The sequence below is a fragment of the Microcebus murinus genome, chromosome 1 (genome assembly GCF_040939455.1).
Source record: "Microcebus murinus isolate Inina chromosome 1, M.murinus_Inina_mat1.0, whole genome shotgun sequence".
Lineage (NCBI taxonomy): Eukaryota > Metazoa > Chordata > Mammalia > Primates > Cheirogaleidae > Microcebus > Microcebus murinus.
This window is the reverse complement of record NC_134104.1, coordinates 82,814,533-82,828,276: the sequence shown is the minus strand read 5'-3', so window position 1 is coordinate 82,828,276 and position 13,744 is coordinate 82,814,533. Positions and strand designations below refer to the sequence as shown.

The 13,744-nt window shown below is 39.9% G+C and overlaps 1 protein-coding gene across 2 annotated transcripts in view; it reads left to right on the top strand.

Annotated features, from left to right (window-relative positions):
• The window catches only part of USP13 (ubiquitin specific peptidase 13), a 115,910-nt gene that overhangs the window by 81,407 nt on the left and 20,759 nt on the right, over nucleotides 1-13,744 (top strand). The window contains exons 14-17 of one of the 2 annotated variants that reach the window (XM_012737002.3): nucleotides 5,045-5,133; nucleotides 7,708-7,830; nucleotides 9,160-9,186; nucleotides 12,394-12,537. In XM_012737002.3, the coding sequence (XP_012592456.1) occupies nucleotides 5,045-5,133; nucleotides 7,708-7,830; nucleotides 9,160-9,186; nucleotides 12,394-12,537 (383 nt within the window). The remainder of the gene's footprint in view (nucleotides 1-5,044; nucleotides 5,134-7,707; nucleotides 7,831-9,159; nucleotides 9,187-12,393; nucleotides 12,538-13,744) is intronic. The other variant, XM_076003663.1, reaches the window with a different exon arrangement.

Sequence of the window (13,744 nt, the reverse complement as noted above, 5' to 3'; positions counted from 1 at the left end):
AAATGGTAAAGCTAACCAGTTTATTTCAAACACCTAAAAAAGCCATATTTTCTTAAAACAATTAAAAAAAATCTCTATATCCAAAGAAAGATTAATAGTTAATCTTCAGTTATCAGTTGTTCATTTTTGGGTCAGTTTTCATGCTAGGACTGCTCAGTTGTGGTGCGTGGGTGTTTGTGTGTGTTTGCTCGTGTGCATATGTCATGTGTGCGTGTGTGGGGGTGTATGCGTGTGTGTCTTTGCAGATAACAGTTGGTGAGTTGAAGTGTTATTAATAAATGTGAGAGATACACTTCATTGCCACTTGGAGACATCTTTGGGCAGTTAGAAATCCACACGCTGTAATAGTGGTGGAAGCAATTTCTTTAATCATTGACAATGGGTTGAAGATTCTTCAAACATTTATCCTTTTCTTTTTTTTTTTTTGAGACAGAGTCTTGCTCTGTTGCCCAGGCTAGAGCGAGTGCCATGGCGTCAGCCTAGCTCACAGCAACCTCAAACTCCTGGGTTCAAGCAATCCTGCTGCCTCAGCCTCCCAAGTAGCTGGGACTACAGGCATGCGCCACCATGCCCAACTAATTTTTTCTCTATATATTAGTTAGCCAATTAATTTCTTTCTATTTATAGTAGAGACGGGGTCTTGCTCTTGCTCAGGCTAGTTTCGAACTCCTGACCTCGAGCAATCCGCCGGCCTTGGCCTCCCAGAGAGCTAGGATTACAGGCGTGAGCCACCATGCCCGGCCTATCCTTTTCTGTTTGTGCTTTTGTTCTGATTATCTTTGGGAGGTGGAAGGTGATTCTGGGACCTGGAAGCCCAAGAAGCCCCCAGCGTCAGGTGTGAGCTGCAGTGGGGGGATGGTCTTCATCTGCCTTTCCCGTAGCTGCCCCTTTCTGCTCTTCAGAAAAGTGGCCTGGTCTTGTAGAAGTGCAGGCTGTGACGTATTCTCTGGGCCTGCCTCTCTGCCTGTGCTCTACCCGGAGGGAACCTTCTCAGAACTTTGGAAAGGGCCACCTTTAAGATGGAGCTGGACAGCATTAGCTTTCCACAGACAGATTCTCTGAGCCCAGGACTGGATTCTTCTCCTGTGTCAGATCTGGATTCTTCTCCTGTGTCCACTTTCCACCTCATCTTCTGTCCTGGGCAAAGTCACCACCTACTGTCCTTCGGTCTGTAGTGGAGGAATGACACTTGCTGACCTGAATTTATCCTTAAATGCTACAAAATATTTAGTTGTAGGCAATGCTACCATAACTATCTGGACTCTTTGAGGAGGAGTTTCTGTTTTCCTTAGTCCTTCAAAGGAGATATTAAACATGTTTGTTTTCCCTTTTCTTTGTATACATGCACGCTCTTGTATGTGCCTTTTATATATGTGAAAAGAATTAGTACTAGGTATGTCACAATTGTTAGTAATTGAAACTGGTCCTTGTGGGAAAGAAAGAAAACAGTATTTGGAAAGAAAAAACAATATTAAAGGTAATAAAGCAACCATCAGTTATTGCACATTTATTATTGCCATGTGTTTAAGCACTTCCATTAGTTGTCATATTTATCTTCTTAGTAGTACGAGGCAGTTCCCATTATTTTCTCACTTTACAGATGAGGAAATGAAAGAAGTAATTGGCCAGTAAGTGGCAGACGTGGGATTCGTTCAGGTCTGACTGAGTTCAAAGTGTGAACTCTTAGTGCCAGTTGTATGGGAGCCCTTGCTGTCGTGCTTGCTCATGCTTGCATCCTGGAGCTTGGCTCATTCCTTATTATGCTTTATCACGTTTCAAATATTACCTTTGCAGAAAGCAGCTCAGTGGATTTCTAAAAGATCTTTTAGTTTTATTTCCAGCAATGTAGGCTGTGACTCAGCCTACATTTTGTTAATTTGGGGCCTTGAACTTTTTCTTTTGTTAGAAATGGAGCTTGAAAGACCAAGAGGAGGCAAAAGGTGCCCTAAAGATCTTGGTGGATCTTGGGTCAGTATGGGCTAGACATAAAGACCCTTGCACTAAATGACCCTGATCAGACTGCGTCTGGGAAGAATATTAGTGCTTCAAAAGTTCATTCACTCAGCAAATGTCACTGCTCCCCCAGTGTATTGTAGGCAGTGGGTGGAACAAGACCTAATTCCTGCCCTTGTGCAGCTCACAGGTTAAGGGTTGCTGGGGGAGATTTTTACTTAACTGTTATTTATGAAGAGAAAAGCATGGTGTGTGGTTCCAGAGCACAGACTCTAGGTAGGTGGGCAGTGTTTGAATGCCCAGTCCAGAGCTTACTGGTATGTGACCTTGGCCAAGTGATCTTACCTCCATAAGCCCCTGTCTCCTTATCTGTAAATGGGGATAATAATAGTACTTTTTTTTATAGGGTTGAGACAAGGATTAAGCAAGATAAGCCATGGAAAGTGCTTTGCACAATGCCTGGCACAGAGTCAATATAAGATGATGTGATTATTATTACTATTATCTTTATCTTTCCTTCTTTCTTTGGCCTTGGGTTATATAATTTGAGTGTGGTTGATTAATTATTATATCATATTTTTGACATAGTGGAAAGGGTAGAATTGTCTTTTTTTTATTTGCCAGGTTTTCAAGACAATATTAATGTCAGGGAGAGGTACAGTTTATATATTTTTTCTTAACCAAGTCCTCGTGGTACTTTTGCCTTAATTATAGTTAGTGAACAATTGATATATTTTAAATAATGTTAGTAGGTTGTCACAGACAACACAATAATTTTGTCAGGACCCATTCTAAGCACTTTATATGTCTTAACTCATTTAATTCCCATAACAACTCTTTGAAGTAAATTTGCTGTGGGTCTATCTAGACCTTTTTGAATGATTAACATTCTAATGGTCTTTATTAAAAATATACAGCTTTCCAAGAAAAATTTTAATTCTGGGGTGAATTTTAGGAATGAAAGAATAAGCAAAGCATAATTTATAACTTTGTTGGATTTAAGTAACAAACTTGATGTTCCCAAACTGCAATAAATAAATGAAGTGTATTACTTTTGAGATTGATTTGAACCGATATATATTGAGCAGTTACTACATGTGTGATTCAATATGTGACTCTATAGAGGTAACAAAGATGCATAAAGAATGTGGACACCATCTAAACCCGCTTTCTAGTACTCTTAGTGGGTAGCTACCCCTAACAAGGTGATGTGTTAAGTATCCCCGACCCAGGCTCCAGTTCCTCCACTGCCCCTCCCGTGATATCACCAGCTGATGCCTCACCTAGGTACTGACCACACAGCAGCTCCAAGAGTCTCAGGGCTCCTGAATCACATTTTGGAAATTACTGATTTACCGATGACGTTTTGTTGATTACACTGTTATGTGCTTTCCAGATTTTAAGTTAATGTGGTAAGAAGAGGAGGGCAGAAAGGTAACATTTTGCATTAGTTGAAAATATCATAATACCAGATGGAGTTTGTTGGGTTTTGGTGTAGTTGAAGACTTGGCAACATTTAGATAAGAATGATGTTTATTACCGCTTCTCAGAAGACAGGAAAACCTAATTAGGGGTAAAATATAATTTCTGGAGAGTGAGGCAGGATAATAGGCTGATGAGGCTCCTATATGATAGAATGATAAAGCTCCTGTTTTCTGAACAGCTCCTTTATGTTACTGCTTCTACCTTTCTAACAACCTTGTGACAAAGAATTTAAGATACAGGGAGTTTAAATAACTTACCTGGGGGTGAAATACAGGCCAGTGATGGACCAATTCAGTGTCCAAGGCTCCACGGAGTCTAGCTCTTTCCTGACAAAATAGTGTACCTAATTCCTTAGGTATATGTAATACAGTATTTTCTAGTGTGCCAAATGGTTTCACATCATTTCATGAGCATTGCGCAGCCCTGGCAGGTAGATATTATTGGTAAATCCATACTGTAGTTGTGAAAATGGAGCCTTGGGAGGGTCAGTGATTTGGTCGGATTTGGAGTGAATGAAGTGACATATCCAAGAGCCTTTGACTCTTTTTTTTTGTTGTTCCAGTGCTCTGTCCAATGTCTCCTCTTCTACACCAGAGGGCAGCAATGCACTTACAATTGTTTTCTGAATTCTGCGATGAAGCATGCCAAATAGAAGACAGTGACTTAGATTTGAAAAGTGGGGTCTGGGGGAGGGTGTTCTAGAATCTTTTATTTTAAAAGGTACCTGTGATACTTGTCAACAGCTTTCTTTCTTTTTTATATGTATCTACCACACCCACATTGACAATTAAATAGAAATGGTTGTTAAAAACAAGATGATAAATGTGGAGTGAATGAGCTGGAATGGGGGCACGAATTTGGTATACAAGTTAAACAGTCTGTTCATAAAATTCTCAAATCCAAGTCCAGGCAATTCAGCCTTTCTGTAAATTTTAAGAGAACTCAAGATATTGGTCATAAATATTAATTTTAAAAGTTAAGGCCCAGATTTAGATATTTTATATACTTACCATATATATACATACATATATACGTACACACACATACACACTCCATACATTATGCGGTAAGCATCCGAAATACTAGTGTCTACCCCTAGGATCCAGGTGACCATGGATGTAGGTACAGTAGTATTTTCATGCTAGAGGTTCTGTGTGGGAGTGGAGGTGGGGGTGTTTTGGGATCACTTGGGGAGCTTTTCCAAACCCCACATATGGACTCATAATGCATGCATGCCCATAAACACTTACAAATATATATACTAAATTCTGGTGAGGATTTTAAAAACATAAATGGTTGAAAAGCACTTTCAGAAATGTAAAATGTCACAGCAAAGTACAAGTACTAATTTTGAAATAGCTCCAAAACCATTCTCAAGGCACAACATTCTCCTACATTAGACATTTTCTTCTTGTGAAGAGGCCAGGACAAATGCACAGGAGTGAGTGAGTGTGTGTTCCCCTATATGTGTGTTCGAGTGTTCCTCCTCTTCAGTTCAGTCATTGGAACAGCCAGGTGTGCCCAAGACAAAGCTTGTGATGCTTCATGAACTGTATTCACTATTCTTATTGCTTGTTTCATTGATATATCCCCTTGTGTTTCCCAGAACATCTCGCTTTGCCTCATTCCCTGAATACTTGGTAGTGCAGATAAAGAAGTTCACTTTTGGTCTTGACTGGGTTCCCAAAAAATTTGGTAGGTATCTTTTGCATGCTTTTGCTTAAAATATCAAATTAGCCATTTAAAAAACATGGCATGTGAAAGAGCCCATGTAGTTGGCTGCCACAAACAGTTCCATTTCACTCTTTTTCCCACCATTCTCACCTTTCCCATCATATGCTCTTTTGAATCAGAGTATATGATAAGCACCAACAATGAAAACTGCCACCTGCTAACCCACCCCTTCAGTAATGGGTTCTGGAATGACTGGATTCTCAGAGTGCAAACAGAATCCTTACATTGTCAAATAAATTGCACTTCTCAAACTTTAACATGCATATAAATTACCTGGGATCTTGGTAAAATGCAGATGCTGATTCAGCAGGTCTGAGATGGGCCTGAGGTTCTGTGTTTCTAACAAGCTCCCCTGTGGTGATGCTGCTGCTGCTGGTGTTGCTGGTGCCGCTGGTCCAAAGGCAAACTTTGAGTAGCAGGTAGTTGAAAACATACCCTCCTCTTAGCATCTCTCCTCCGCCTCTGAGGCAGGCAGGTGTGGCTAATGACATGCACTTAAATCATACAAATTATATTAATGATGAAATAGGTCAGTTGCATTAAGCAGTCAAAAAAAAGGAATGTGATTTTGTCTTATTTGGCCTTTCTTCTTGCTAATTTTAAAGGTCCTTGACCATTGTTAGAGGTTAAATTCCAGACAATGCATAAAAACTCTACCACTATGATCTAATTAAATAAAGGATGTTATTAGGTTGTCCTCAAGGGTGTGGAAGAATGTACAGAAATCCCTGGAAACCCCCAGCACTAACAGTTACATGGCACCTGTTTGCCATGTGAAGTTGTGCTGGGCTTTTACTGACTCTGCGGGAGACCCTTGCGTCCCTGGTAGAATAGTTTTGTGAGCAGGGGGCAGGCAGAGGTCAGGATGCTGATCACTGGCTTTTCTTCCATGGACCTGAAACGTACCCGAGAGAGAAAACTGACTTGTTCTAAAGGCTTTGAACTGCTTTGGAAACAGTTTTCTTACTTTTCTTTGCCTTTGGAATTTCTGTAGAAGACCAAAAATTGGATCAGGTGCTACTGATTTGCTGAATTTAAAGGAACCTCAAAGTTTTCTTTAATGAACCCGAATTTTTCTCTTGAGGAACAATAGTATTGACTTTGTTGGTCAGACTTTTTCTTTGGTTTTGCTGGCCCTCCTGAAATTTAATTTTTTTAAGCTAAGCTTTGTTCTTTAGGTGGTTGTTTTAAAATAGGATGTATGTACCTTGCATCATAACTGATTTTGGGGACAGTATTTTCAGGTTTTGTTTGCTGGCCCAAATGACATATCCTGTACCAATATTTGAACCCATTTTTTATTATTTCATCTGAATATGTGTAGTACTAAATCTTGACAGGCTGTTATAAGACTGATAAATTTTGTATTTGAATAAGTCAACATAATAACAAATGAGCCAAGAAGCTAAAAAAAAATTGTACTCCAAAGAGTTATACACTTGAGATTCAATTAATTTCTTTAAAACTTCATTCTTTATTTAATGCCTTAGTTAGAGTATCCATAGTACCTGTCATGATCTGAGAAAAAGCATAAACTAGGGGCTGCAAACCCAAATGCCTCACAAGGACAGGGTAACAACCTAAATGAAAGGAGTGGGCTGGGTGTAAGAAACACGTAGCTTGGTCTTGCTTGGGTACTCCCACTTTGGATAAAGACATGGATCAGAAAAACATCTCTCTGCCATGGGATCAGAATAGCACAAACATGATGCTCAGGTCGTGGAGGTGAAAGGGAGCAGTGGTCTCTGCGTCACACTGTTACAGAGGGCGCCATGGTCCAGAGTAGAAGCTGAGGACCAGCTCTAGAAGGTGGTTACCATAAGAGAATATGCCACAGCTTTATGTTGTTCAAAATAAGCTAGACATCTAGATTTTTAAATGAAATCTTCTGATTTAAAAATTGGAACTTATTGCCAACATTTTTTTTTTTTTTTGAGATAGCATCTCGCTCATCCCCCAGGCTAGAGTGCATTGGTGTCATCGTAGCTCTCAGCAACCTCAAACTCCTGGGTTCAAGCAATTCTCCTGCCTCAGCCTCCCGAGTAGCTGGGACTATAGGTGCACACTACCATGCCTGGCTAATTTTTTTGTAGAGACGAGGTCTAACTGTTGCTCAGGTTGATCTTGAACTCCTGAGCTCCAGTGATCCTCCTGCTTTGGCCTCCCAGAGTGCCAGGATTGCAGGCATGAGCCACCGCACCTGGCCTTGTTGCCAACATTTTTGAAACATCCAAAAGAATCTGTCTGGGCCATAAATGGTCTATGGGCTGCCAGTTTGTAACCTCTGGCTTAACTGATTTGTTCTTGTTCTGTGTGAAATCATACTACCTGCTATATTTTCCTCAAGTTATCAATTAACGTATAATTAGTCTTGATCAATTTGCTGGTCCAGTGTTGTAGTCCAGGGAACTGGAAAGCATCCCTTAGCTCTGCCTAGACACATGTATGTTGATAGAGTTAGTAGTGCCGGTTTTATAATAAGTTGATTATGAGTTGTAGGAGAGTCCAGTGAATATAATCTCTCTCATTTTGCAGATGTTTCTGTTGATATGCCAGACCTACTTGATATCAACCATCTCCGAGCCAGGGGGTTACAGCCAGGAGAGGAGGAACTTCCAGACATCAGCCCCCCCATAGTCATTCCTGATGACTCAAAAGGTACCATCTCCTGCCAGGACGATGTTCTCTACCTGCCCACCCTCCTCAACAGGAAGAGTCACTTTTTTCCACCACTCCGTTGCTTACCACCACCACCCATCAGGGCGTCCCTTGGCTGCCTTCTTTGGATATAACCCACCATAGACACTCAGAAGGAAGGCATGGCTGCAACTGTAAATTTAAAGTAGATATTGTAAGAGGCACAGACATGGACAGTTTTTAGGTTATGTTACTTCTGGTTTTGACTCCTTCCCTCCCATCTTCTACTTTCTCTGAATGGGAAGAGAAGGAATGTGTTTTCAGTAGGTTCTTAGTCTGGGGGAGCTGAATCATTCTTGGGAGTCTCTTTGGACAACCAGTAGGGAAAATTCAACAGTGTGTGTTGGTTTTAAAAATCTTGACCGCATCTCACCTCTGCAACACTATCACTGCTTCATAGCAAGGGAGAGGTTTGACTTCTCTTTCACTCTGTGACCCCTAAATTAGTTATTGTTCAGAATACCTAGCTTTTTAAAGGAAAAGGACATGCAAAAAATAATCTCCTCACCTTTGTGTGTTCAAAAACAGTGTCAGAAAAATTTTGGTTTAATTATTAGCTCAGTTACTCCGATGAGATCTATTTTATTCTGGCTTTCTTTGCGCACCTATTTACTGTTCATGTTCCTAATGAGTTCATTAGGAAAATTAACTCCTAACGATAGAACACCCTAGGCCCCTCTATCAAAGGGTTTTCCTCAGTTGAGCAGTATATGTTGCTGGTGACCATGGCCAGGTACAAAAGAAGAGTAAGGTGAGTATGGGAGGAGCAAGATAGGATTCAGATAGGCATGTGTGTTATGTTACTCTCTGTGCGAAGTCAAGTGCTAAACTGTAGAAAGGGAGAGTAGAGAAGGGACATCCTGGGTCCTGTAGTACAGGTGGTTCATTAAAGGGGTTAAAGAAAGATCAGTATGAGCATCAGAGAAATACAAGATGGTTTAATAGTACTGCTCTGGCTCTCTCTGATGTTCATAATAGAATCCTTGGTTTGTAATTATACGGAGTTCTTAGAAATACAGGGAAATTTTTAGTTCATTAAAATAATAATCAGAACATCATGTTTTATCTGACCTAAATGCCCAAAACGTGTTATTTGCTCTCGTTGTTGTAATGACTTCATGTTACGCGGGCTGGGTGGTCTGTGTGTGGGGTTGAGGGGCTGACGACTGTGGGGTCCTCTGGGGGTGTGGGGAGGGGTGGTAACAAATGTCCTGGATCAGCTGCTTTTCTTTCTCTAAAACTCTCTGGCATTGTTTGTTCTCATTTTCTGTCCTCTCCCTTAATTTCCAGATCGCCTGATGAACCAATTGATAGACCGTAGGTATCTTTTAAAATGTTTCTCAGTGTCCTACCATTGTTATTAGTCTGACATATTTGTCTGTGCGAGTGCAGTCAAGAGCCTTTGTCCTGTACGTGTGTATGTGCCACCTTCCCCTGGGTGGCAACGATTCTGTCTGCAAGTCAAGTGAGCAGCAAATGTAAACCAGTGACGTGCTGATTAGGTGGGCCGTGGGGTTCAGAACAGTGACCATTAGCATGAGAGCCAGCCGGCCTTTGGTTAGGATCTTGGCTCTGCCATTTATGACTGTGTGACGAGAATAATTAATTTACTTACCTTCCCCGAGCCTCCAGTTTCCTCGTGTGTGAATGGGGGATGATGATGCTGTTTCTTCCCTCTTTGGCCACAAGAGCAGGCCTCTTTCTGCAATGATGGTGCACTCAGTGAAAAAGTGGCCATCACTGACGCCAGACACATAATGCAAACACAACTGAACAGGACATGGTAGCATTAATTAATACTCTTGAGGATATTAGTTTGATTGGATTGTTTGTTAATTTTATAGCCTTTTTGTGCCTTAATCCTATGGGAGTTGATACTCATGTTTTTCCAAAAAGAACATTTAAAAAATGTGTTTGTAATGAATATTTAGATATTAATTAGGAGGAAGAGGGAGTGTTTAACACTAAATAGTCTGAATTGAATCTTTTTGGCTACAAAGTCTTTCAAGAGACTCACTGTTGTTAATTTAGGAGTTTGAATGTCACACATTGCAAATGATTGATCATGTAGCTTACTTAGACCTTCATGTTTCCTTTCTTGAGTCAGTTATGATTTGCTGATTGTCAGAAGAGCTGTTAAAGTCAGCAGTGGTCCTGGCTGTTGGACAGTCTGCTATGGCTTTAATATGTGGCCTAGTAAGGTTAAGGGGATCTGGGATAAACCATTGCCACTGTGAATAATCTATTCGTAATAATGGCTGATAAAATTTTTGAATGCTTACCATGGGCCATATTGCATTTATTATTGTGTAAATTCTTTCAACAGTCTATAACTTTACTCATTATACAAGGTCCCAGATCTCATTTGATTATCACAGTAAGACTGGCAGGGCAAGTAACTTTTTTACAGATGGCAAAGCTGAGATCTGAGAAGTTTCAGAGACCCAAGGGCTGTGACCAGAACCAGGGCTAGGAGTGAGTGTGCTTTTCATGCCACTAGACTTTCCCAGCATGTGAGAGGTTTGCTGGATGCCCCTAATCCTGCTGAGAGCTGACCTGCAGGATCTCACCCCAGGGGAACTGATAGGTGGTTGAAAATGATTGTGCCAGAGCAGTCTGCTTCCCACCGACCGTGAGCACATGGCCATTTCCCAGTATTTACTTTTTTGGCCATGCAGTTCCTCCTGGGTGTAAGCATGCTGTCTTATCAACAATTGTCTATAATCAACACAAGAAATTAGAACTATCTGGGATAAATTGACATTTGCATCCTACCTTTCTCAGATTTTTTAAAAAGAATAACTTTGGTTATTTTCTTATTATAAAAGTAAAAAGACATTTAGAAACTATGGATTAGCAAGAAGAATCATTCATGGTTCCATCACCACTATTAACATTTGGGGTATAGCCCTCTACCTATGGCTGGCTCACTTTATTTTTCACAAAAATGGAATTATACATTTCCAATCTAATGCTATGTACATGTATATACTACTTATTAAAGTGTATTTCTTAAACTGTGCTCTAGCACTAGTCTTATAAGATGTTGAAAGGTGTTCTACACAAAGAGTTTCATAGTTTCTTTACTGTAGTAGAATTCTTTATTACAGAACTTTTGAGTTTTCACTATGCTAATGTACATTATGCATTTCTAAGGGGAGAATAGAATATGTAGATTTTAAAAACTTATTTGACCTTAGAAACCCCGTTTTTGATTCAACCATTATGACTCTCTTAGAACACTAGGATGCCATAGAACACAATTTGGAAACCACTGTTGTCCCACATCATTTGTTTTTAATATTTGACCTTGATAGGGGGTTCTGTGTATCTTCCTTGTAAGAGGGAACTTTGGTAAATGCATTTTAAATATAATATTTGTAGAACAGATATCTCCATTTCTCAATTTTTCTACTGATAGCCAGAAAATTGGCAGAATTTTCAGCAGAGTCCTCAGGATATGGAAAACACAAGGGATATATGTATGTATTAATATATACACACGTATGTATATATACACATATGTATAAATATACAAACATATGTGTATACATATATACCCACACAGATGTATACACACGCATCTACCTATATCCATATATTATTAACAAAAGAAAATAAAACCCTCTGTGTTTGAGTTACAGTTAGGTTTATAAAGCTCTTTTTTTTAATATTTTAAACGCATACAATTTAAAAAGGCATTCTTTCCTTCTATACTTAACATTTGAGTTCTCAATTTCCCAGAGCTGATTACTTCCTATGATTGCTAGTTGTCTCTAAAGGCCTGCTGTAACTTTCTGTGAGATTTAAGGAATAGGCTTTTTGGCCTATCGATAATATTTTTCTCTTCAAATTTCAGTCATAGGAGAGGCTGCTGTAGAAGTCTTAAGACTGATCTGAGAGGCTAAAATGGCTTTGGGAATACACTAAATCTCTCCCATATGAAATTAGAGAATTGTTGTTCAGTGCTTGGATTGTTCAGGTAATTAATGTAGTTCCTATTTAGGTCAAAGATAAAAACTCAGCCCACATAGCTTAAAATTTGGATGGCTTAAAACAAAAGTAAAAGCACTGTGGCTGGGTGTGGTGGCTCACGCCTGTAATCCTAGCACTCTGGGAGGCAGAGGCAGGAGGATCGCTCAAGGTCAGGAGTTCGAAACAAGCCTGAGCAAGAGTGAGATCCCATCTCTACTAAAAATAGAAGGTAATTGGCCAACTAAAAATATATAGAAAAAAGTAGCCGGGCATGGTGGCGCATGCCTGTAGTCCCAGCTACTTGGGAGGCTGAGGCAGGAGGATTGCTTGAGCCCAGGAGATTGAGGTTGCTGTGAGCTAGGCTGACGCCACATCACTCTAGCCTGGGCAACAGAGTGAGACTCTGTCTCAAAAAAAAAAAAAAAACATGTCTACACACTCAACAAAATAGTACTTCCTTTGGATAACGTGGATGAGAGGGTGAAGAGCAGCTGAGACAAGAGGAAATAGTTTACTTTTTCATGCCAGACTCTCGTGTGTCCTCTGCAGCGTCCGACATTGACGAGTCATCGGTGATGCAGCTGGCCGAGATGGGCTTCCCTCTAGAGGCGTGTCGGAAGGCCGTGTACTTCACTGGAAATATGGGCGCCGAGGTGGCCTTCAACTGGATCATTGTTCACATGGAAGAGCCAGGTCGGTGATGGGAAAATACAGTGGCTTTGGCGTCCAACGTGGTCCTCAGTGACGCTAAGCCTTGGTCCCTCCATTTCCCCTGTGGACATGTCCCCAGAAAATGACTTTTCAGCTCATAATCCGCTGGAGTGGGGGACAAAGTCAAGACATTCATCTTTCTTCTTCTTTTTATAAACAATAGCTTTATTAAGATATAATTCACTCCTTTAAAGTGTGTAATTCAGTGCCAAAAAGACCATTAGAAAGATGTGGGATATACTTTAGCTAAGAGATGATGAGGACTTAAAGTGGAAACGTAAGCATGAAGAAATAGAGGCCATTTAGTTGTCTTTTAAAAAAGATCTACTTTATTAAGATATAATTCATATATTCACCAATTTAAAGTGTGCTTTTCAATGGTTTTTATTAAATTCACAGGGGTGTGCAACAATTACCACTATGTAATTTTAGAACATTTTTGTACACCGCAAGAGAAATCCTATACACATTAGCAGTCACTCCCTGGTCCCTTGCTCACCCCAGCTCCTGGCAACCACTAATCTGCTTTCTGGATGTATAGATTTGCCTATTTTGGACATTTTATATAAACAAAATCATAGGAGGTCTTTTGAGTCTGGTTTCTCTCACTTAGCATAATGTTTTCAAGGTTTATGCATGTGTAGCATATATCAGTACTTCATTTCTTTTTTTTTTGTGGCCGAATAATATTCCATTGTATGCATATACTACATTTTATTCTTTCATCAGTTGATGGACATTTGGGTTGTTTCCACTTTTTGGCTTTTATGAATAATGCCACTACAAACATTTGTATACAAGGTTTTGTGTGGACATTTGTTTTCATTCCTCTTGAGTAGAATTGCTGTGTCATATGATAACTCCATGTTTAACTTTTTGAGGAACTACCAAACTGTTTTACACAGTGGCTGAACTATTTTACATTCCCACCAGTAATGAATGAGAGTGCTAATTTCTCCACATCCTCGATAATCTTTGCTATCTTTTTTATCATAGCCATTCTAGGGTGTGTGAATAGGTATCTTGTAGTTTTGATTTGCATTTCCCTAATGAATAATGATGTTGAGTATCTTTCTGTGTATTTATTGGCCATTTGTATATCTTCTTTGGAGAAATGTCTATTCAAATTCTTTCCTCATTCTAATGAGGTTGTCTTTTTATTGTTGAGTTCTAAGCATTCTTTTTATAT